The sequence below is a fragment of the Tamandua tetradactyla genome, chromosome 17, assembly GCF_023851605.1.
Source record: "Tamandua tetradactyla isolate mTamTet1 chromosome 17, mTamTet1.pri, whole genome shotgun sequence".
In the NCBI taxonomy this organism is placed as follows: domain Eukaryota; kingdom Metazoa; phylum Chordata; class Mammalia; order Pilosa; family Myrmecophagidae; genus Tamandua; species Tamandua tetradactyla.
The window spans coordinates 33,421,546-33,446,217 of record NC_135343.1 but is presented as its reverse complement, the minus strand read 5'-3'; the positions used below and the strand labels follow the sequence as shown (position 1 = coordinate 33,446,217).

The 24,672-nt window shown below is 38.6% G+C and overlaps 2 protein-coding genes across 6 annotated transcripts in view; one reads left to right on the top strand and one right to left on the bottom strand.

Annotated features, from left to right (window-relative positions):
* PEX13 (peroxisomal biogenesis factor 13) overlaps positions 1-6,274 on the bottom strand; it is a 39,563-nt gene extending 33,289 nt beyond the window's left edge. Inside the window, exon 1 of the mRNA XM_077134311.1 lies at positions 6,105-6,274. Within this exon, the coding sequence (XP_076990426.1) occupies positions 6,105-6,196 (92 nt within the window). The 5' untranslated portion in view covers positions 6,197-6,274. The remainder of the gene's footprint in view (positions 1-6,104) is intronic.
* Positions 6,275-6,502: 228 nt separating this feature from the next.
* PUS10 (pseudouridine synthase 10) overlaps positions 6,503-24,672 on the top strand; it is a 147,436-nt gene continuing 129,266 nt past the window's right edge. For 2 of the 5 annotated variants that reach the window (XM_077134305.1, XM_077134309.1), the window contains exons 1-2: positions 6,505-6,791; positions 9,747-9,881. In XM_077134305.1, the coding sequence (XP_076990420.1) occupies positions 9,756-9,881 (126 nt within the window). In that variant the 5' untranslated portion in view covers positions 6,505-6,791; positions 9,747-9,755. Of the gene's footprint in view, positions 6,812-9,746; positions 9,882-24,672 lie in introns of all 5 variants that reach the window. The other 3 variants (XM_077134307.1, XM_077134306.1, XM_077134308.1) reach the window with 3 other exon arrangements.

The window sequence follows — 24,672 nt, the reverse complement described above, 5'->3', positions numbered from 1 at the left end:
GAGAATTTTTCCAAATTAAAGGCACGAATCCTTAACATTCAATACTGTGGGTAGAGAGCATAAGGAAAGATATATTTGTATCCAAGTAAGTCCAGATACAATATACTAAAGCTGCAGAAGGCTAAGGTATAAGACACAAGCATAAAGGCTACTAAGGAAAAGACCATCTACCTGTAAAGGACTAAAATTAGACTCAAGAGAAAAACTCCTGGGACTATAAAACTTTGATACAAAGCCAGAAAAATATAATTCAAAGAAAAATAGGCCAATTTTTCACCTAGGAATACATATATAAAATACTTAAAATATTATAGTTGAATTCAGTATTGTTTATTTAAAAAATCACTAGGCAGAGTTTGCCAAGAAATGCAAGGATGATGCAACATAAGAAAGTTACACAATAAATCACATTTTCATATTAAAGGAAAAAACATAATTATCTCAAAACGATATAGAAAAGTCATTCAACAACATTTAAAACTCTTATAATAAAAATGTTAGCGGTGGTGTGACAGTGGCTTAGTGGCAGAATCCTTGCCTGACTTTTGCCTGCCACGCCAGAGACCCAGGTTCGATTCCCAGTGCATGCCCATGCAAAAAAAAAGTTAGCAAGTTAGAAAAGCATAAATTTGACAGGAAAGCTATAAAAAACAAAAAAGCAAACTATATTGTACTTAACAGTAAGATCTTAGAAGCATTCCAAAACTAGAAACCAATACAAGGATACTGTCAATCTATGCTGGCTTATTTGAAAATTATAGGATTATTTACATGAAGTGAAGAGAATTTTAATCAAACCATCAGAACAAATTAAGAGTTTGGCATTAGGTTGGATACAATATATATTTTTAAAGAGCATTCTGACACATCAGTAATAACTAACAGGAAAATTTTAAAGGAGGGGAAAAAAGCCCACTTATAACAGCAACCGAAAATACAACCCACGAAGAAATAAAAGATGAGAAAAGACTTGATGGAGATAACTACAAAGCCAAGTTTAAGGCAAAAAGATAAAAATTCTCACTAATTATACCTTATACAATATTCATGGGTAGAAAAACTTAATTGCTCTATAAATTCAATGCATTGAAAATTCAAAGAATTAAAAACCCCAATAAGTGTTTTAAAAAAGCTTAAGTGTAACAAAGGCAATTTTGAAGTACAGCAAAGTGTGGAGATTCTTGACATATATCAAAATTTATTAGAAACCTCTGAAATAGAGATGGTATGGTGCTGGCCTGAAAGCAGGTAAATGGATCAAAAGAACAAGTCAGAGAGTCCTCAAAACAGAATCACACATTTAAGAAAACATGATATAATATAGATTTAATTATTAACTAGTATAAAACAGAACTCAATAAATGGTGCTGGAACAACTTGTTATCTACAAAGAAAAAAAAATTTTGTGTAAGAAAATCAATGAATTAAAGCTATGAATGTGAAAAGCAAACTATCTAGAAGATACAGAATATTTAAAATATAGAGAAGCATTTTCCAAATCTGGGATAGGAAGTATTTCTTAATCAAGGCACAAAAAAGTGCAAACAAAATATGGTAATTTTGACTATATTTAGATTAAAAACCTTTGTAAAAAAATGAATATAAACAAATATAAAGTAAAAAGTAACAGACTAAAAGATACTAGCAGAGCATATATGCAATATAATTAATATCAACAATAAACAAAGATAAAACCAAAAGAAAAATGGGCAAAAGATATTAACAGAAAAAAACTCAGATGGCTAACAAACATTCAAAAAGATGCTCAGGTGAGGCATGCAACGAGGCGAATGAACCTTGAGTCCATTTTGCTGAGCTGAAAAACCCAGAAACAAAAGGACAAATAATATTTGTTCTTCTTAATATGAACTAACCACAATGAGCATACTCTGAGAATTAAACTCGAGAGCATAGGTTATCAGGCGATAGAAAGTGAGCAGAAATTGGGCAATCGATGATTAAGGAGTACAGAATGTTCAGTAAGGCTCATTGCAAAGGTTTGGAATTGAATAGCACAATACTAGGTGAAAATGCTTCTAAGAAAATTAGGGTCTAGATTGTAAGCTTACAGCAGTCAAATTTATTCCTGAGTTTTAACTTTATTTCTAAATTCTGAGATGTTGTGCTTTTTATGTCTAACCTGATAGTTCCCCAGAATTTTGGATATTTGCATGACACCTGAAACTCAAAGTTAGAATTCTGCAACTCCGAAAGTCAGCGTTACTCCACATAGCAACTGTTAAAGAGGCTGAAAAAGAGATCAAACTTCAACTAGAGACACGAATGAAGCTGACCTGGTTAGAACTAAGATAAATCAGAATACAGTGTAAAGGATGATACTGTATGTATTTTAAAACTTCAACTTCTGTGTAAGACCAAATGAAGAGATGTTTAATTTGTCCAAAATTTAAACTTCCTGCAGCACACTATCTACCCTAACCTGTCTGGCCAGTTCATTTAAACAACCTAATTACATGGAACCTAGAATAGGGAATGAGATCTTATTCTGTACAGGTTAATGTAATACCCTGACACATTCTAGAGTATTTTGGGCAGATAATAAAAAAGTCCCTTGAGGGGCTGGAGAAAAAAATGTGGAACTATTAAATTTCCCCACCTGGGGAATTTCTGATATTCTCTCAAGCATTAGGGACTCCCAAGTGAATAGGCTAAGCCCTCAGTCTTGAGGCTTGCCCTTATGAAACATTTCTGTAACGGCAAAACTAAACCTTTTTATAATTATGCCTAAGAGTCACTTCCAGAGAACCTCTTTTGTTGCTCGGATGTGGCTTCTCTCTCTTTAATCAAACTCCGCAAATAAACTCACTACTTTCCCCCCATATGAGACATGACTCTCAGGGTTGTAAGTTTCCCTGGCAACATGGAACATGACTCCCAGGGATGACCCTGGCTCTGGCATCATGGGATTGACTATATCTTCTTGACAAAAAAGGGGAAAAGAAATGAAACAAAATAAAGTTTCAGTGGTTAAGAGATTTCAAATAGAGTCAAGAGATCATTCTGGAAGTTACTCTTATGCAAGTTTCAGCCAGTTATTGCACACTGCCACAGTATGCCAAGTCCCAGCCAATAGTATTTCTGAAAACCTTAAAGAATATACTGGGCACCATCTAGGACTCTATAAAAGTTTTACCTAGTAAGTTTACTTTTTCTCACAAACTTAAAGCTTCAAGATGGCTCCTGTGCCAGATAAGCTCTGAAACCCAGAGGTACCAGCCTCTTCAAGAACATGAACCCATTTCACTTCTCTACCCCATAAGGTTAACATCCTTTTCCAGCATGAAGAATCTAAAATGGTCAATGCCCAGATACACCAAAGACTGAGAGAATGACCAAATGAGAGGGAGGAGTTGTAACTGAGAAGTTAAAATTTAACAAATGATTATGAATACTGAATCATTTTATAGATAATATTTCCTTTTAGATTCTAGTATATTAGAATAGTCAGAAGGAAATACCTGAAATTGTTGAACTGTAATCCAGTAAATTTAATCTTTGACAATAACTATATAAAACTATACAGCTTTTATCTTGTGACCATGAGATTACAAAAATCTTGTGACTGACATCTCTCTATATCCAGTATATGGGTAGATAAGAATAAAATAAAGACACGCATGAAAAAATACAATATGTTGAAAATATGAGGAAAAATACCCCTAAGTAAACTATGGACCACAGTTAATAGTACTACTTTAATACTCTTTGACCAACTGTAACAAATGCTAACTATTGTTAAAAAAAAAAAAAAGGAGAATTACAAAAAAGTGCTATCATAAATTCTAACAAAATTTCACACCAATGCAAATGTTGGTGGTGGGGTGGTATATGGGTTTCCTGTATTTTATGCATGATTTTTCCGTAAACCCATAACTTTTCTAATAAAAATTTTTTAATTAAGAAGAAGATGTTCAGTCATAACTAATCAGGAAAGTACAAATTAAAGATGAAATACTATTTCACATACATTAGATTGGCAAATACAGTACTAAAAAATAACACTTAATTGTTGATGAGGCTGTAGAGAAAAAGGACACCTTCACTGCTAACGAAAATGTAAACTGGCATACAACCACTTTGGGAAGAACTTGGCAATACTTAGTACTTGAAGGTAAGCATATCCTTCTACCAAGCAATTCTTCCCAGTAAAATCTTGGAAAACTTCTTGGAAATGTGCACAAGGAAAAAGGTAAAAAAAATGTTAATGTGGCACTGTTTTTGTTTTAGATATTATACATACTTAATTATGGTTCTCTTGCAATTGCACCTCATGACAAGTAAAAATACTCAACTATATAAATATCCAAAAATGGCACCTTTTTTTTTGCATGGGCAGGTACCTGGAATCGAACCCAGGTCTCCAGTATGGCAGGCAAGAACTCTGCCTGCTGAGCCACCATGATCCACCCAGCATTGTTTTTAATATAAGAAAATTTATTACCTAATGCCCACCAACAGAATAAAGGTTTTTTTTTTTTTTAACAAAACTGAATATCCTACAGCAATTAAAATGAACTACAACTATATGTATCAACAATATAAAATTCAAAATACATATGTAGTGGAAAAACATTTTGCGAAATGATAGATACAGACTAGACTGAAGGTATTTTCTATAAAGTTTCAAACATAGTAAACTATATAAAAAAATACACAAACATAGGAACTAAAGTATAAAAGCATTAAGCATTATTGAATATAAACACCCCAAATAGGTACTGCTATAAAGAGGAAAAGAAAAACGAGAGTTTAACTGTTTCTCTAATTTTTACTTAAAATAAAACTGATGCAAATTTCGCAAAATGCTAAACATTTCTTAAAGTAAGATAGTAGTATTCACTATCTTACTCTGTACAAGTCTCTATAAACTTAAAATATTTCATAATGAAGAAAAGTGAGAAAATGGTTAATTTTACATAACAGAACTTTAACAAAAGAGCAGTAAAAAAAAAAAACTCATAAAAGAGGGAGCAGAAAGTATGACCACAACTTAACCATATAATTAAAGCTTATTACCTGCTATGTACCTAATATTATTAAAGTAGCTATTGTGTGCAAGCATCTTAGCGTTTAAATAACAGATGACGACTTTAGAATCTAGCAGTAATACATTACAGTGTGAAGAAAAACCTACACTAATAGGTGATCTGACATACAAGTCTCAAAATCCGAACTGAAATATCCAGAAACATCCAACACAGAACACCTAAGGCCATGAAACATAAATCTGTATATTTATTTTTATTTTTTTTTAAAGGGGAATTTATTTTTATTATTACTATTATTATTATTTTACATGGGCAAGCACTGGGAATTGAACCTAGGTCCCCAGTATGGCAGGCCAGAACTCTACCTGCTGAGCCACCATGGCCCACCCTAAATCTGTATATTTAACCTTCTTTGGGTTGTGGATCCCTTTGACAGTGCTCAAAATAAGCAAATAATATAGGCCCGAGGAAAAAAAAAATACATGCAATTTTGCACACAAAGGCCATCGTGGGTCTCAGATTTAGATTTTCTGCTTTAAAGCTGCTTATCCAAATCTCAATATTGTACACTAGTTGAGGTATGCTGGTTGAGAACGCAAAGAGCAAGGGCTTGGGATCCTGTTGCGTAAAAGTGACCTTTTGGGCTTTCACCGAGTTCTCGAGGGTTGTTAAAAGCTTTTACGTGACTCTGCTTCCTATCGATTCAGGGGGCTGGGCAATTGCCGTTCTTCGCAATCCGAAAGTATAATGCTTTAGGGCCCTTTAAACTGCTCGAGCAGTAGTCACTGTGTCCCGCAAACAGAAAGGGGCAGGAAGCCTCTCTCTTACTCTTAGGCGCCCGGACCTAGAGAGGCGCCCGAGAACTCCCGGGACAATGTAGCTACCGAATGCTGCCGGTACAGAATTGGGTGTTTGGCAACGAAACTCCCCCACGCCGGCGCTCCTGGATCCTTCTTCGCTCCAGCTCCCAACGAAATTGGGATTGCTGAGGTGGGAGGGGATCCCACCCCCCACCCCAACGGCCTCAACCACCTCCCACCAAGTCCCCGAGCTATGACCCCATCAAACTCGCAACCTGAAGAATCCCACACTCACTGGAACGTGGGGCCGGGTCCTGTTCCCGGCCCTGCCCCCGGAATTCGACGGGTTTCCCAGGGTTTCGGGGGAGGCGGCGGCTGGGACGCCATCTCCGCCTCGGTTCGGCTCCCACTCAGCGCCTCGAAGGTCCAGGCCAGGGTCCACTAGTGCTGCGCATGCCAGGCATGATGGGAGGAACTCCGAGCCATCCACCTCGCCCACTCGTGCAGTCAGGACAAGGCTTGTGGTGCTTTGCCAGCAGGGACCAGAGTGGTGTGGGAGGCTGCCACTAACCCACGGAAGGAAACGCTCTGGTTTTGTTTGCTTTAGAAAGAATTTCTTTCTATACCCTAGGGTGAGGGCATATCGATATTTCTGGCCGCGGCTACAATGCCCTGCACATCAGAATTGCCCTTTGCTGCGCTGGCGCCAGTAGCTTTCAGCCTCAAGAAAAGTCCCAGGTAGCCCTCCGCCTGCTGGTAGGTGGAATGTGTGGGGGCAGGCCCGGCAGTTTTATAAATTCCCCTACGAAGTACAGGAGAAATTTTACTCAGTCTTTGTGAGAAGGGCTGGTACTTTCGCTGCAAAGCTCTCGTTTCCTCGGGGAACAGAATTGCTAGACGCATGAGGTGCGTTTGCTTCAGTCTTCCTACTTCCCTCTGAGGGGCGGAAGGGGTTAAATCTCAATCTTCTACGTGCGAGAAGGTGAGGCGGGGTAGTCTGAGGTGAGGGGTCCGGTTCTGGTGCAAAAGGGGTGTAGATGGAGGGGTTCGTTTCCCTATTGCTGGAGCGACTTTGTTAGCGAGGAGGGGATGAGTGCGAATTTTCCTGGACCTGGCCGAAGGGAGACCGGGAGAGCTTGCTTGGCAAAAAGAGAATCGATGTTAAAATTTGGGATGAACTTTCCACAGGGTTCAGGGTAGTGTCCACAGCTGAGTGTATCGGTAATTCCTTGAAGTTGTGAATGCCTCCTCCCCTGGACGTCACCAACCCCCTTTCCCCATCCCACAGGATGAGCTACACCTTTCTGTATGGGAATGAGTTTTAAAAGATCTTAGGATGTGAAACTCAGACGGGTCATTTTAGTGGTTTTTCGCATGCCTTGCTCCTTTTTTCCTTTACGAAGAATGGTTTCTGTAATTGTCCGAGAAGGTGAAAAGAGAATCCATCCTTTCCACCAGTAAGCCAGAGACCAGGCTAGTTATCGTTGGTTAGTGGAGAAGGGACTCGGTCCCCTTAGGGATCCTTACACGTGGGAGGTGGTTCTGTAGCAGTGACTTGTTCCAGAGTTCTTTCTGTAACAAACACATAAACGAAACAGCAAAACTCTTAACAAAGGCAACCAGCGATGAAATGGGATGCACCTCTCAAGTCTTACTCCGAAACATAATACTTTTAGTATCTTATATGAAATTCTGTCAATTCAGGGTGAAACATCAAGCTGAAACAACCAAATTTAGGACACAACTTATTTCTTAATGTTAAACGTGCTTGAGAAATTGTAGATTATTACTAGGTGAAAATGATTTGGAGAGGTTATTAAGTTCATAGCTCAGTTGTTAAACACACACATTGAAGTTTTTTTTTTAAGAACGTCTTCAGATTATTCAGGACAAAGTTTTGTAATTCTGAACAGGTTTGGAAACGTTCAAAGAGATTATATGTTATTTATTGACTTTGCATGATACCTTTATTCTTGTGAACCTTTTGGAGAAATAAAAATTCAGTCTGTAAGCCATGGGAGAGAGGTCATATAGTTTAATGTAACTTTAAATCCCCAGGAAATCTTCCCAACAAGTAAGTGTCCATTAAGCATTTACTCATTGATTATTTATTGGAAGGAGTATTTCTTTCTCTTCCTGGGTTAAAGGTTAATTCTGAATTAAATGAAATCCTAGGCCTTACTTAATGGGAAGGAAGAGAAAAGATAACGAGTGAGACAAAAACAGTTTCTCTGTAACAGTGCCGTCAGAGATGCACTTTAAATGGTCATCCTTTCCCATCACCAAACTTGCAGATTAAATGGGTTCAGGATGGGGAGATGGAATTCAGAGCACTTGTAAATAATAATGATAATAATTTGAGCACACAGAGGTTCATTATGTGAAGTATGTTCTCAATATATTCTGTGTACTTTCTTGAAAATACCCTAGAGCCCAAATTTGCTTATGCGACCCTATATCAGGGTTTCCCTGTAAGTGTGATTTCCTTATCTCTTTTCCTTTCCCTGCCAACTCATCTACTCATCTGAATTAGAACCTAATCTGTTTTTTTGCAGTGAATCAAATATAAGTGATTAGGTAATTTAGTTTTAGTCTCCCTCCCTCTTGGCAACAAGAATGCCATTGGATTTCTTTTTCTAAAAAAAAAGTAACAAGTTGGTTTTAGACATAATTACTCACAAATATTTTTGTACTTTATTTTTTGAGGGAGGTTTTCCTTGTAGATGAAAGGAACAGATTTTCCCATTTTGCTAATAAAGTCATTTAGCTAAAACCTCAGCAAAGCAAAATTGATATTTTTTGGATCAGCTGATCAATTTTCAAAATATTTGACTGCTTACCTATCATTAGGATTTGTCAACTTTTATATATTATAGACTGATGTGGTTATTTTTTTCTAGTGAGCTCATTGTTAATTTCTGATAGTACAAGTTTAATGAATTAACTACTTTGTGTTCTCAGTACCAAATGGTACAAAATACGAAGTAAAATTTTCACTCTGAACATTTGTTTGCATTACCCTCTATCCTGGTTTGCTAATGTTGCTGGAATGCAATATACCAGAAATGAATTGGATTTTTTTTTTTTTTTTCCACATGGACAGGCTCCGGGAATCGAACCTGGGTCTCTGGCATGGCAGGCAAGAATTCTGCCACTGGGCCACCACCCCTGGATTGGCTTTTATGAGGGGGATTTATTAGGCTATAAATTTACAGTTCTAAGGCCATGAGAATGTTCAAATTAAGGATCAAAAAGAGGATACCTTCACTCAAGAAAGGCTGATTGCACCCAGGGTTTCTCTTCCATGTGGAAAGGCACATGGTGATATCTGCTGGCCCTTTTCTCCCAGTTTCTAGTTTCAGATGGCTGTCAGCTTCTGGCATTTCCTGGGGTGTTCCTTCTCTCCATCTCCAAATAACTATCACCTGGTTTCATCTCTCAGCACTCTGTGTCGCCTGTGAGCTCTCTGTTTATTCTCTTTATACAGGGCTCCAATAAAAGGATTAAGACACACCTTGAACTGGGTGGGTCACATCTCCATGGAAACAGCCTAATCAAAAGGTCCCACCCACAAGATTAAATTAAAAGAACATGGGTTTTCTGGGGTATATAACAGTTTAAAATCTGCATACCTTCCTTAGAGGCAATCATTCTCAATTGTGTTTATTTTGATCAATTTAGTTATAGTCACATACTTTACCATAATCCAAAATGCTGAACTAAATTTTTGACAATTAGAGACTTTTAACTGATCCATCTTATAAATTTCCTTCAAGTTTATGTTTTAGAATATGTATATAACAGAAGGGGTATTATTGGAGAGTATGAAGTAATGTTTCTTAAATAAAAGTTGTTTTTATCCTTAAAGGTGATGAAATGTTTTTCTGTGAAAGTAAATACAAGTTGCTCATTAGTTTTGCTTTTTTTTTCTTTTTAGTAATACAATATGTTTCCCTTGAGTGAGGAAAACAAGCATGTTGCCTGGTTGTTGCTTAGTACTGGTACCTGTCCAAGATGTATTTTCAGATTCTGTGGTGTGGATTTTCATGCACCGTACAAACTTCCCTACAAGGTATTTTCATTTTTGCAATTTTTAGAATGTTCTCTATGTTTTATATGAATACCTGTATGTTTGAGAACAAGTGTCATAAATCTTCCTTAAATTAAAAAAAAAACTGATGAAATAATTACTGATAATGTTTTGGAATTGTCATTACTTTAAAAAAAATTAGTCTCACAAATGCAAGTTCCTTCTTCACTGGTTATTTCTAACATTTATTACATGTTAGAGGGATCTTTATGGAGCAATTTCCTAGTATATTTAATGTTCATATAGATGCTTCCTAAAGGGTGTCTAGGCATAATATTACAACATAGTACTCCTCACCAGATATTAGTAAGATTTAAAAGGGTGGAGTGATGAACATGAGATCTTCTATTAAGTGAAAGCAAAATTTAAAATTTTAATCTAAAGAATACTGATTATGGGTTTGTGGCCTTTCTGTTTTTCTGTTTTCTGTATTACCATTTGTATTTACAAATTAACTGGCATTAAGATAGTTGGACTCCTGATCATTATAGCTATTAATAACAAAAGTGATATTCAGAGATCTCTGACATTTATGGTAATGTACGGAGACCTTTGATAGTTATACTGTCAGTCAGAAGGAGGAACACCTATTACCATCTCCAGGAGAGGGGGGTCTCACCTCATGGAGGGTAGCAAAGAGCATATCAGGGCCTACCATCAAAAATAGCAATCCTAGGGTCCCCACCCACTCCATAGTTTGCAGGTGTTGAGGTCACCTGCAAAAGCATGACTCACATAAGCACTGGATGGACTGACATTTACTCACGTAGAAAAGAAACAAAGCAAGATCTGTTCAGTAGTGGATGCTGGTCCTCTTGGCCAGAAGGTCTTAATCCCAGGCCACACAGGAAGATAATCTGTACACAACTGTCTTGTGTGATAGTATAAGGATACCACCTCTTCCTCGCCAAGAACAGATGTAGCAGAAGGGGTGATCTAGGTGCCATAAAATGTATATACTTTAGATGGAGAGTGTCCAGTGGATGTTTACAATGAATAAAAGGGGAAGGGATGTGCTGGGAGGCCACTTTTTGCTAGGGGATGAGTTTTTTCTCCAGGCACCCTAAAAGAAAGTCAGCCCACATTCACCATCTATCCTAAACAGCAAACCAACATACCTGGTCCCAAGCATAGAATTATCTGTGGGAGCTCAGACTGCTCCCTAACACATATAAAATACTTTCATGCAAAATATATAATGTGGTTGTGAAATATGTTTGATCCAAATAGTGATATTCTTTTCAGAGAGGCAAATAGTTTTTTATAGAAACTGTCTATATATTTTTATGTCCATGTATGTATTATAACTGGAGACCTGCCAACACCAGAGTCAGATCAGCCTTGTTCCAGGTCAGGGGTCTTGGCACCAGAAAGAATCCAAGGATGAAATGAGGCAAGTAGTAGTAAGTAGTAAAGTTTATTAAAGAGAGAAAGAGCACACATCAAGGAAATTAACATGGATGTGCTCAGGGCAGAAATATGTGTCAAGTAGAGTGGGTTAGCTTATTTTGTAGGGGTATGTTGCAGCAGAAATTTTTTATTTTGATCTTTGAACATTAGGTGTCTTCTTTGTTTTGGTTGGAGATAACTGTCATTGCTCATGGAGCTCCGTCACATAGTCAGAATTTGTTTTGGGGCAAATATTTAACAATCTGACCCCATGCTTTTGTTATTAACTAAGAGATCACTTCAGGTCAATGATTTTACAACCTTTATGGTTTGGGGAAGTTTCAGGATTTTAGGGGAGATTTTTGTCCCATGAAGTTTGCAGCTGTGCATTAACTCCTTTGGAGCTGAATGGGAACCAGGGACCACAGCCTCGATACCCTAGTCTGTCCTGCCTCAACTCCCCTCTGTAAGAGTTAAACACCCTTTATCTTTTTTATATATATTTATTTTTATTGACAAAACAAAACAGCATACAAACACGAACATTCTTGACATATGATCATTCCATACTTGGTGTATAATCAGTGGCTCACAATATCATCACATAATAGTATATTCATCACCATGGTCATTTCTAAGAACCTCGCATCACTCCAGAAAAAGAAATAAAAAGAAAAAAGAAAAAACTCATATATACCGTACCCCCTACCCCTCCCTCTCATTGCCTACTAATATTTCCATCTACCCAATATATTTTAACCTGTGTTCCCCCTATTTTTTTTCTATACCTCTTAGCACTCCCTTTCATTGATCACTAGCATTTCAGTCTACTCAATTTATTTTAACATTTGTTCCCCCTATTATTTATTTATTTTTAATCAATATTTTTTGCTCATCTGCCCATACCATAGATAAAAGGAGGATCAGACACCAGGTTTTCATAATTACACAGTCACATTGCAAAAGGTTATATCATTATACATTCATCTTCAAGAAACATGGCTACTGGAACACAGCTCTACAGTTTCAGGAACTTCTCTCTAGCCTCTCTGATATACCTTAAACTAAAAAGGGGATATCTATATAATACATAAGAATAACCTCCAGGATAACCTCTTAGTTCTGTTTGAAATCTCTTAGCCACTGACACTTTATTTTGTCTCATTTCTCTCTTCCCCCTTTCAGTTAAGAAGGTTTTTTCAATCCCTTGATGCTGAGTCCCAGCTCATTCTAGGATTTCTGTCCCACGTTGCCAGGGAGGTTTACCCCATGGGAGTCATGTTCCACGTAGAGAGGGGGAGTTTGCTTGCCGTGTTGGCTGAGAGAGAGATAGACCACATCTGAGCAACAAAAGAGGTTCTCTGGGGGTGACTCTTAGGCCTAATTTTAAGTAGGCTTAGCCTGTCTTTTGTGGGGATAAATTTCATATGAACAAACCCCAAGATTGAGGACTTGGCCTATTGATTTGGTTGTCCCCACTGCTTGCAAGAATATCAGAAATTCTTTAAATGGGAAAGTTGAATTTTCCCCCTTTCTCACCATTCCCCCAAGGGGACTTTGCAAATACTTTTTTATTCACTACTCAAATCATTGTGAGATGTATCGGGGCATCAAAATCTCATGCTGTATTCAAGATTCCATGTACTTATGGTGTTCAACTAACCTGTCCATGTAAGTTATATTTGGAAATGCACTAGTTAAAATACAAATTTTGTACCAAATAAACATTTTTTGCTTTAGTCTCACACAGAAGTTGAAGTTCTAAAATATGAATGACCATCCATTTTCAGCACCCTACAATATTGACATTCCTTTGCTCTTCCTCATGCAAAAACATTTTTTAATTTGTACATTTAGTCACTATCATTGTACATTCTAGGCATTCCTACATTATGCCATCTCAGTCTTTATTGTCTTTTTTTCCTTCTGGTTTCATATGTGCCCCCAGCCCTCCTACCTCTATCATTCTCACATTCAGTGTACTTACATTATTGTGCTACAATCAGGTAATATTGTGCTATCCATTTCTGAATTTTTACAATCAGTCCTGTTGTGCAATCTGTATCCCTTCAGCTCCAATTACCCACTATCTACCCTATTTCTATCTCCTGATGGTCTCTGTTCTTAACTGAAATTCTCCAAGTTCGTTCATTAATGTTAATTCGTATCAGTGAGACTATACAGTATTTGTCCTCTTGTTTCTGGCTAATATCACTCAGCATAATGTCCTCAAGGTCCATTCATGTTGTTACATGCTTCATAACTTTATTCTGTCTCACAGTTGTGTAATATTCCATTGTGTGTATATATATACATATACCACAGCTTGTTTAGCTACTCATCTGTTGATGGACATTTGGACACCCTTAATTTTAATGGGAACCTGAGGGGTGAAGGTCCAACTTCTGAAATTACTTCCTTCTGTTTCAGGGGCACCTGCTAGGGTGTAAAAAACTCTTTCTCTAATTTAGTAAGGGTAATGGTATGCTGGTCCTGGTCTGGAATAGCTTGATATTCATGGGTAAGCATGAACTTAGTGTTGAATGCTTGTGGTCTGTTGGAAACAAATTTAACAAGCAGGTTAAAGATACATGGGCCAAACATAAGACTGAGAAAAAAGGAATTAAAGGAACTGGAAAGGGGATGATCCAAGTAGTTAGATTAAGTAGATGTGGAAAAGGATTCCAGTTGCTTCCAGCATTGTTTTAATTTGTTGGGATTGTTCCCACAGGTCCTGTATGTTTACTTGAATTTTGCCTGAGCGCTTGACAAAAAGCAACATTCTTCTTATAAGATGAGGCAAGTTCCCCCTTGAACTGCAGTGAGTGCCTCCAAGCACTCCCTTGTTTTGGAGTACCACAACTGTTAGGAACTCTGTTTGGGTCTGGAGTAGGCTTAGAGTTTGTGTGGTGGATTCTACACTATGTCTGAGTTCTAAATAGAGATTGGGATGAAATTGGTGGCTGGTAACAAGTCCTCCTACACTGAGTTCAGTGGATGTGAGTGTGGTGCCCAATAAAAAAAGGGATTAGGAGAGAAAGTGACTGTTTGGTTGGGAGAAAGCTATAAAGGAAGGGAGAGGAATTGGGTTAGAGTCTGGTAAATAGGATAGTTTTGGGCTAGTGTAGGCTAAAGAGCAAGAGCCAGTCTAATTGCTCGATACATTTAGGTAGGTATTATTTCCGTAGTGAAAGAATAATCTTTCCTCAGCTTTCAGGGTGATATCAAAGTATAGGGAAAATAAGATGCCCGCAGATTGAAGTAATGCAGCTGGCTGGTCACCCACTCAGTCTTGGGGTTATTTCATAGGTGCCTTTGCCCTTATCTGCCTCTGGGCATGAAGGTGAATTTTTGAAAGACTCATTCGAATGGCAGTTATGGGTGAAAGCAGGGATAACAGTGCTTCAGGGTGCTTATAGAAGAGAATGCCAGGTGGCTTTTATTTTGCCAGGTCATATTAACGGAGGGGACTGTCACTCTGGGGTTTGCAGTACTCTTTGTGTTGAATAGTAGTTTTTAGGGAAAACTTTGGGTTTGCTCTGTTCTGGCAGAGTTGGGTTTTGTCCCAACAGTTCATTAAGGATTGGTTTAAGAAATAGTTGCAGCTTCATCTAACTTAGTAGTGAGAAAATAGTTGGGGTTGTGGCAGGAAGTAGGGCTCCCTGCATAGTGTGTCCTTGGGCTTGGCTTTTGGGGCTTGTGGCTGTTACTTTGAGGTCCCAAGTTCATCCATTTGGGTGGATGTAAATTATAGATTTGCATAAATTAGTGGTATTTCTCCCTAGTATAGACCTTTGGTATAGTTTAACTTGATGCAAAAAGGAAAAGTGGTATTGGGGGCATTTGTTACTTCGGAGTACATAGCACCTGTAATAGGAGGTATTGTAGGTTGGTGAGCTTTAAATTGGTTTAAAAGGTAGGAGAGTGCTCCTGGGAAGGAGTCTAGGGGGTCCCATGCATAATGACACCAAGGTTCTGTGCGCTGCAGAGTTGGAGAGATGGAAAGGCTTGCAGTTCCCCAATAGCTTGGCTGGCCAAGCTACAGTGGATTTGGAATCTTTAGGGCATAGCCAACAATGGGATAGATTGAGTTGGGAGGCAGTGTAATTTAAGAAGCCTTGTAAGGCATGTTCGGTTAGGATGAGCAGTGTAAGGAATAATAGAGTACAAAGGAGAGAGAGCTAGAACTGGTTGTACTTAGCTCTTCCTTTTTTTTTTTTAATTTTTTTAAAAATTTTTTTATTAACGGAAAGAAAGAAAAAAAGAAAAAAAAATAAAAATAAAAAAAAGAAATTAACACAACATTTAGAAATCATACTGTTCTACATATGCACTCAGTAATTCTTAACATCATCACATAGATGCATGATCATCGTTTCTTAGTACATTTGCATCAGTTTAGAGGAACTAGCAACACAACAGAAAAAGATATAAAATGTTAATATAGAGAAAAGAAATAAAAGTAGTAATGATAGTAAAAAACAACAACAAAAAAAACCCTAGAGCTCAGATGCAGCTTCATTCAGTGTTTTAACATGATTACTTTACAATTAGGTATTATTGTGCTGTCCATTTTTGAGTTTTTGTATCTAGTCCTGTTGCACAGTCTGTATCCCTTCCGCTCCAATTACCCATTATCTTACCCTGTTTCTAACTCTTGCTGGACTCTATTACCAATGACATATTTCAAGTTTATTCTCGAATGTCCGTTCACATCAGTGGGACCATACAGTATTTGTCCTTTAGTTTTTGGCTGGACTCACTCAGCATAATATTCTCTAGGTCCATCCATGTTATTACATGCCTCATAAGTTTATCTTGTCTTAAAGCTGCATAATATTCCATCGTACGTATATACCACAGTTTATTTAGCCATTCTTCTGTTGATGGACATTTTGGCTGTTTCCATCTCTTTGCAATTGTAAATAACGCTGCTATAAACATTGGTGTGCAAATGTCCATTTGTGTCTTTGCCCTTAAGTCCTTTGAGTAGATACCTAGCAATGGTATTGCTGGGTCATATGGCAATTCTATATTCAGCTTTTTGAGGAACCGCCAAACTGCCTTCCACAGTGGTTGCACCATTTGACATTCCCACCAACAGTGGATAAGTGTGCCTCTTTCTCCGCATCCTCTCCAGCACTTGTCATTTTCTGTTTTGTTGATAATGGCCATTCTGGTGGGTGTGAGATGATATCTCATTGTGGTTTTGATTTGCATTTCTCTAATGGCCAGGGACATTGAGAGCTCTTCCTTTTTTTAGTAGGAGTTTTAATCCATCTAGTGGTTGACAGCTGTAGGATTTTTTTGGTTAGGAGGGTCTGTAGGATCCTGGCTACGGAGCTTGACCTGGACAGGTGAATTCAGCAGGAGAGTCCACTGACTTTAACTGCACCATGTCAAAGGTCACCCAGAACTTGTGAGATTCATGTTCTTCAGCAAGATCTAGGGAGCCATTGGCCCTGGGCCCCTTCAGTCCAATTGGAGTAGTGAGCAGGATCTTTGAAGAGGCCTCACTTCCCCTTAGGAGCTCAGTGCTCGCTCGGGCCTAGTGTCCAGCCTTCCTGCTTCGTGAGCAGGGTCCAGGGGGGCTCTCTCTGTCCCCAGGGCTCCTTCTGTCCTTGGGGCATTCTTACCTACAGTGCCCCATATCTCCACATCAATGACTGGTTCTGGAAATTTTTGCTCAGAGTTGCCCTGAGGTGGCTGCTCACCATTTACAGTTAGAGCTATGAGCCTTGCCTTTTTCTGGTCTCTTTTTTCTATCTTTCCTTTTTTTTTCACATGGGCAGGCATGGGAAATCGAACCTGGGTCTCCGACATGGCAGATACACACTCTGCCTGCTGAGCCACGGTGGCCCGCCTGCTGGTGTCTTTTTAGCCCTCTCTTCCTCTGTGGTCCTGTTCCAGTTATTAAAGGCAGAAAAGGCATAGTCATTATAGGCATTTGGAGGCCCTGAAGACATCTTTTGTAGTTTTCTCCTTATGTTTGACGCTGACTGGCCTACAAAGTAGGTCTTTAGCATGATTTACCTTTCTTTAGAGTCTGAATCTACATTGATGTATTTTTTCATAGCTTCCAGTAGTCTCCCCTGGAACAAAGCAGCATTTTCCTTGTCTTCCTGAGTTATGCTCAGGAGCATGTTGTAATTTACAGACTTGATAATATACTTTTTCGTATACTCTGTTAAGCAGGTAACCATATGGTGCCTTGCATCAAGACCTTGCTGCTCTTTTTGATAGTTCTAGTTAGGGTTTGTATTTGGCATTGCTTTGGCCCCTGCCCTACATTGTGCTGACTGTTCCCTGTGTACCTTATCTGCATGTCCCTGGGCTTCTGCCCAGAATCTTCATTTTCTTTCTCTTCAGGAGTACAGCGGGAGGAGAGAATGACTTGGATATTCCCCTTGGCATACTCATATTTTAGGATACAGCCCAGGGGGGCTATCAGTTGGAGTACTGGACACACTGCTAATATTCTGTAAAGAAGAAATATGGGGGAATGCTTACTAAGGCCCAGCATCCCGTGTGTTCTGCAGCTAATAGAATCCCCTGTAATGCCTTCTTGCTCCCAGCCATCCCTGTTGGGGAGAAAACCTGAGACTCAGAAAACTGGTTGTCTGAGTACACTCCTTGACTCCCAAGCTAGTGAGCCAGACTTCTCACCCTGGCAGCTCTGAGCTGAACTTCTGCTCCTTTTCCAAGCCTTGGGGTAGGGCTCTTTCAGGAAAAACTTCACTTGGGGCTTTATCTAGGAACCACCATAAAGAGAGAGCTTGAAGAGAAGAAATTCTTATCTTTTCCTGGAGAGGAGGGTTTGTATTGTGTGAAGAGTGAAAGGGGATGCCTCCGAGAATGGCTTCTAGGCCATTCACAGAGAAGGAGATGGGAAGGTATATCTTAAAATGTCCTCAGGGGAGAGCTGAGAGAAAACCAAATTTTAGTTTTGCATCAGTACAGTATTTGATACCAAAGCTTTTAAAAATTTCATAGATAGACCCATCAAATCTTTCTCGACTTTAGCTATAATTTCCTTTTCTATGAATCTTCTATGGCTTACTTTATTCAGACTTTGTCCTATATTTTCTTTCTTTTTCATTCTGTAGCAACCAGTCCTTTAGGACAAAATTACTTTCTTTTTTCTTTTAACAAAAACAAATCCTTTATACCTTATATGCTAATGCTGGTCATAGTAATTTCAGAAACTGTCTTTAAGCAAACATCTCACAACATACAATTACTATTAAACTCATCAGAATAATGCTAAGTACTTAGAATATTGTAGTCAATGCATTTTTGAAACAGTAATATGCAATCTTTAGAAAATTGCATTTTTATGATAATCATAAAAAGGTTTTATGATTGTTATATAATTTTTAAAAAGCTTGAACATAAGGCACCTCATTTTATTTGTGATTTCTTTTACAAAACAAATGTAATTGCAAGGTGGTATTGAAATTTAAGGTCTTATTCTTAGTGTGGTATTTAGATTCAGTTGTCAACTTGGCCAGGTGAAGGTGCCTAGTTCTATTGCTGTGGACATGAGCCAGTGGCATGTGAACCTCATCTGTTGCTGATTACATCTGCAGTGGGCTAGGAGGCATGCCTGCTGCAATGAATGACGTTTGATTTAATTGGCTGGTGCTTAAATGAGAGAGCTCAATGTAACACAGCCCAAGCAGCTCAGCATACCTCATCTTGGCATGCACAGCTCAGTGCAGGCCTTTGGAGATGCAGAAAGGATCACTCCGGGGAAAGTTGTTGGAACCCAGAAGCCTGGAGAGAAGGCCAGCAGAGACCATCCTGTGCCTTCCCACGTAAGAAAGAACCTCAGTTGAAAGTTAGCTGTGTTTCCTTTGAAGAACTAACAAAATAAATCCCCTTTTATTAAAAGCCAATCCATCTCTGGTGTGTTGCATTCTGTTAGCTAGCAAACTAGAACAGATTTGGTACCAGAGAAGTGGGGTGCTGCTGCAGTTTGCAAAAAACAGTCCAGTTTTTTTGATGGATAAAGGGAAGATTTTGGAGGGACTCTGAAGAGAATGATGGAGAAGTCCTGGAGTGCTTGAAGAGCCTGTTGGTGTAAACGGAATCACTGCCAATCTGGACAAAGGGGGGACACAAGAGGGACAAATTGGAGTTTGCAGAGTGAGAACCATAGAAGTTCAGGTCTGAAGCCAAGAAACTTGGGCCAGGAGAGTGGACCCACCCATATACATGGAGAGGGTGAGTTTGCCCTGAGGGCAGAGGGTGAGTCTTCCATCTTGTTGCAGTGAAAAAGTTGTGCCAAATCAGGCCTTTGAGAAGGTATAGCACACTCCTTGGGGACTGGGGAGAGCCTGGTTACAAGGGAAGTTCAATAAGACTATGTGTGATTTCTCAGTAGAAACCATGGAGGTAAGAAGGCAGTGGTATGATATATTTAAGATTCTAAAAAAACAACCAACCATTATTTCTATACCCAGCAAAACTGTCCTTCAAAAATGAGGGGGAGGTTAAAATATTTTCAAACAAACAGTCACTGAGAGAATTTGTGAGTAAGAGACTGTCTCTGCAAGAAATACTAAAGAGAGCACTATAGGCAGATAGGAATAGAAAGTAGAGAGGTCTGGAGAAGAGTGTAGAAATGAAGACTATCAGTAAAGGTAAAAAGAGAAAAAAAAATTAGATGTGACATATAAAATCCAAAAGACAAAATGGTAGAAGGAAGTACTGCCTTTACAGAAATAACATTAAATATTAATGGATTAAACTCCCTGTGGTAGTTAGATTCAGTTGTCAGCTTGGCCAGGTGAAGGCACCTAGTTCTGTTGCTGTGGACATGAGCTAATGGTATGTGAACCTCATCTGTTGCTCATTACATCTGCAGTTGGCTAGGGGGCATGCCTGCTGCAGTGAATGACGTTTGACTTAATTGGCTGGTGCTTAAATGAGAGAGTGCAATGTAGCATAGCCGAAGCAGCTCAGCATACCTCATCTCAACACTCACAGCTCAGCCCAGCCCAGGCCTTTGGAGATGCAGAAAGGAGTCACTCTGGGGAAAGTTGTTGGAACCCAGAGGCCTGGAGAGAAGGCCAGCAGAGACCGTCCTGTGCCTTCCCACGTAAGAAAGAATCTCAGTGGAAAGTTGGCTGCCTTTCCTCTGAAGAACTAACAAAATAAATCCCTTTTGTTAAAAGCCAATCCGTCTCTGGTGTGTTGCATTCTGGCGGCTAGCAAACTAGAACACTCCCCAGTCAAAAGATATACTGGCAGAATGGATTAAAAAGCAGGATGCATCTGTATGCTGTCTACAGGAAACTTACTTTAGACCCAAGGACAAAAGTAGGTTGAAAGTGAAAGGTTGGGAAAAGATATTTCATGCTAACAACGATCAGAAAGGAGCAGGAGTACTATACCAATATATGACAAATTAGACTTCAAACATAAACCAGTTAAAAGAGAAAAAGAAGGACACTGTATTAATAAAAGAACAATTCAACAAGGAAACATAATCATAAATATTTATACATGGATCCAGAGTGTTCCAAAATAAATGAGGCAAACACTGATGACACTGAAGGGAGAAGTAAATACCTCTACCGAAATAGTTTTGAGACTTCAATTCCCCACTCATCAAAGGATAGAACATCTAGACAGGCTCAATAAGAAAAGAGATTTTGAGTAATATGATTAATGAACTAGACTTAACAGTCATTTACAGAACATTACACCCCACAGAACAGGATACATTTTTCTCAAGTTCTCATGAATTGTTCTCAAGGATAAACCATATGCTGAGTCACAAAGCAAGTCTCAATAAATTTAAAAAGATTGAAATCATACAAAACACTGTCTTGGATCGTAATGGAATGAAGTTGGAAATCAGTAACAGACAGAGGGCCAGAAAATTCACAAATATATATATATATATATATATATATATATACACGATGGAATATTATGTGTGCTGGTTTGAAAGGATGTATGTCCCCTAGAAAAGCCATGTTTTGATCCTAATCCCATTTTGTAAAGGCAGCTGTTTCTTCTAATTCCTATTCAGCATGTATGTTGAAACTTTAATTAGATCATCTCCCTGGAGATATAATCGAGAGTGGTTGTTAAGCTGGATTAGGTGAAAACTTGTCTCCACACATTCGAGTGAGTCTTGATTAGTTTCTGAAGTCCTATAAAAGAAGAAACATTTTGGAGAATAAGAGATTCAGAGAAAGCAGAGAATGCTGCAGCACCATGAAGCAGAGTATCCACGAGCCAGTGACCTTTGGAGATGAAGAAGGAAAATGCCTCCCGAGGAGCTTCATGTAACCAGAAGCCAGGAAAGAAAGCTAGCAGGTGATGCTGTGTTCGCCACGTGCCCTTCCAGCTGAGAGAGAAGCCCTGACTGTGTTCACCGTGTGCCTTCTCACTTGAGAGAGAGACCCTGAACTTCATCAGCCTTCTTGAACCAAGGTATCTTTCCCTGGATGCCTTTGATTGGACATTTCTATAGACTTGTTTTAACTGGGACATTTTCTCATCCTTAGAACTGTAAACTAGCAACTTACTAAATTCCCCTTTTTAAAAGCCATTCTGTTTCTGGTATATTGCATTCCGGCAGCTAGCAAACTAGAACAGTATGCAATGTAAGACAGAATAAGGTCATGAAGCATGCACAGGTTAACCTTGAGGACATCATGCTGAGTGTGATTAGCCAGAAACAAAAGGACAAATACTGTGTGGAGTCACTAATATTAAGTAACATTCAAATGAGTAAACTTTGAGAGTTGAAATTAATAACACAGGTTATCAGGAGATAGAAATAGGGTAGAGATTGGACATTTGGTGCTGAAGGAAAACAGATTGTGCCATAGGACTGATTGTAAACACTGAGAAATTGATAGCAAAATATTACCTAATTGTAGCACAATAGTATTACTACACTGAATGAAGCTGAATGTATGATTAAAGAGAAGGGCTGGGGGCCTGGAAGGAAAGCTAGAGAATAAAGACTGAGACGGTATAACTTAAGAATGCCTAGATTGTACAATAATGTGATTAAATGTACAATTTAAAAAATGTTTTTGCATGAGGGAGAACAAATGAATGTCAGCATTGCAAGGAGTTGAAAATGGATGGTATACAGGAAAAAATACAGTCAATGCAAGCTAGGGTCGATAGTCAACAGTAACATTATAATAGCTTCCAAAGAAGTATGCAGAGGCATTATGCCAAAACTAAATGTCAACATGCTGGGGGATACTGGGGGAGGGATATGGATTCTTTGTGGAAGAAAAAGAAATGTTATCATATAGATTTCAGTGGCAAATGCATGCCTATTTACTTAGGTTGGATTGTGTGATGTGCAGATAAAACTGTTTAAAAATGAACAGAGAGAAACAAGTGCTAGAGAAAATGTGGAGAAAGAGATGTACCTATTCACTGCTGATAGAGAAGCTGAGAGGTACAGTCCCTCTGGAGGGCAGAGTGGTGGTTCCACAGGAGGCTAGGGTGGGGTTGCCATATGATCTTGCAACCCCAATTGCTCAGTCTATTTGTGGAGGAACTGAGTGTGGGGACACAACTGGTCAGTTACACACTGATGTTTGTGGCAGCAGTCTTAGTGATTTGCAATGGTTGGAGGTGGCCTAAGGGTAGAATAACTGAGGGAAGGAAGGGGGAACTGTGGTGTATACATACAATAGACTATTGAGCGGCTGCAAAAAAAGGAATGAAGTTGTGAGGCCTGCAACTAGGGGAATAAACCTTGAGGACTATATGTTGAATGAAATGTCAGAAACAAAAAGACAAATATTAACATATATTAACATGCTTCACTCCTGTGGACTAACTGTAATATAAAAACTCAGTAAATTGAAGTTGAGAGCATGGGTCATCAGGATGGGGGCCTATTATAAAGGGTCCTACATTGTAAGCTCTTACAGCAGTCATGTATATTCAGGAGTTGTAATGCTTATTTCTGGATTCTCAGAGACTGAGCTGTTTGTATGTAACCTGGTCGTTTCCAGAAACTTTGGGTATTTATGTGACACCTGAGACTCAGTGTTAGCACTCCCAAGCTATGAAAGTCAACACTACCCAATACAGAAACTGTTAAAAAGTTGAAAAAGGGATCAGACTTAGACTGGAGATGTGAATGCAGCTATTGTGGATAGGACTGAGGTAGATCAGAATACGGGGTAAAGGATGATATCATCCATATTTTAAAACTTCAACTTCTGCTTGAGACCAAAGGGAGAGATTTTTTTGGTACAGAATTTTTGTTTTGAGTAGTGCATTACCTAATTTAACTTGTATGTTCAGTTTAATTGAACACTGTAAGTATATGGGATCTTGAATAGGGTTTGAGATTTTGTTGGTTAGTCCGGGTTAGTATGATGCCCCATATAGTCCAGAGTAATTTGGGCAGTGAATAAAGAAGTATTTACAAAGTTCCCTTGGGGGCTGGGAAGAAAGGAAGAAATATTCAGCTTCCTCATTTGGAGCATTCCTGATATTCTGACAAGTGGATGGATCAACCAAATCAATAGGCTGAGCTCTTTTTGTTGCTCAGATGTGACCCTCTGTCTAAGCCAACTCAGCAGGTGAACTCACTACCCTCTCCCCATATGGGACATGACTTCCACATCTCTCTGGCAATGTGGGACACAACTCCTGGGATGAGCCAGACCTGGCATCAAGGCATTGAGAAAGCTTCTTGACCAAGAGGGGGCAGAGAAAAATGACATAAAGTTTCAGTGGCTCAGGTATTTCAAATAGTCAAGAGGTTATTCTGGACTTATATAATATAATAGATATATTATATATATCTATATAATTCTTATGCATTATATTGATAACTTTTTTAGTTTATGGAGTGTCTGGAGAGAAGTACCTGAAACTGTTGAACTGTGTTCCAGTAGCTTTGATTCTTGAGGATGATTGTATAGCAATATAGTTTTCACAAGGTGATTGTGTGGTTGTGAAAACCTTGTATCTGATGCTCCTTTTATCCAGGGTATGTACAGATGAGTAAAAAAAATGGATAAAAAATAAATAATAGGGGGAATAAGGGGTTAAATAAATTGGGTAGATTGAAATACTAGTGGTCAATGAGAGGGAGGGGTAAGGGGTATGGGATGTATGAATTTTTTTCTTTATTTCTTTTTCTGGAGTGATGCAAATGTTCTAAAAATGATCATGGTGATGAATACACAACTATGTGAGGGTATTGTGAGCCATTGATTGTACACCATGTATGAACTATATGTTTGTGAAGATCTGTCAATAAAAAAATTTTAAAAAAGAAAGAATTACCAGTTTTTACCTTCTAATACAGGGACTGACAGAAATTAAGCAAACCAGAATGTAGTATTGATGTTTGTAAGTGATTTGTAATCATGGCACC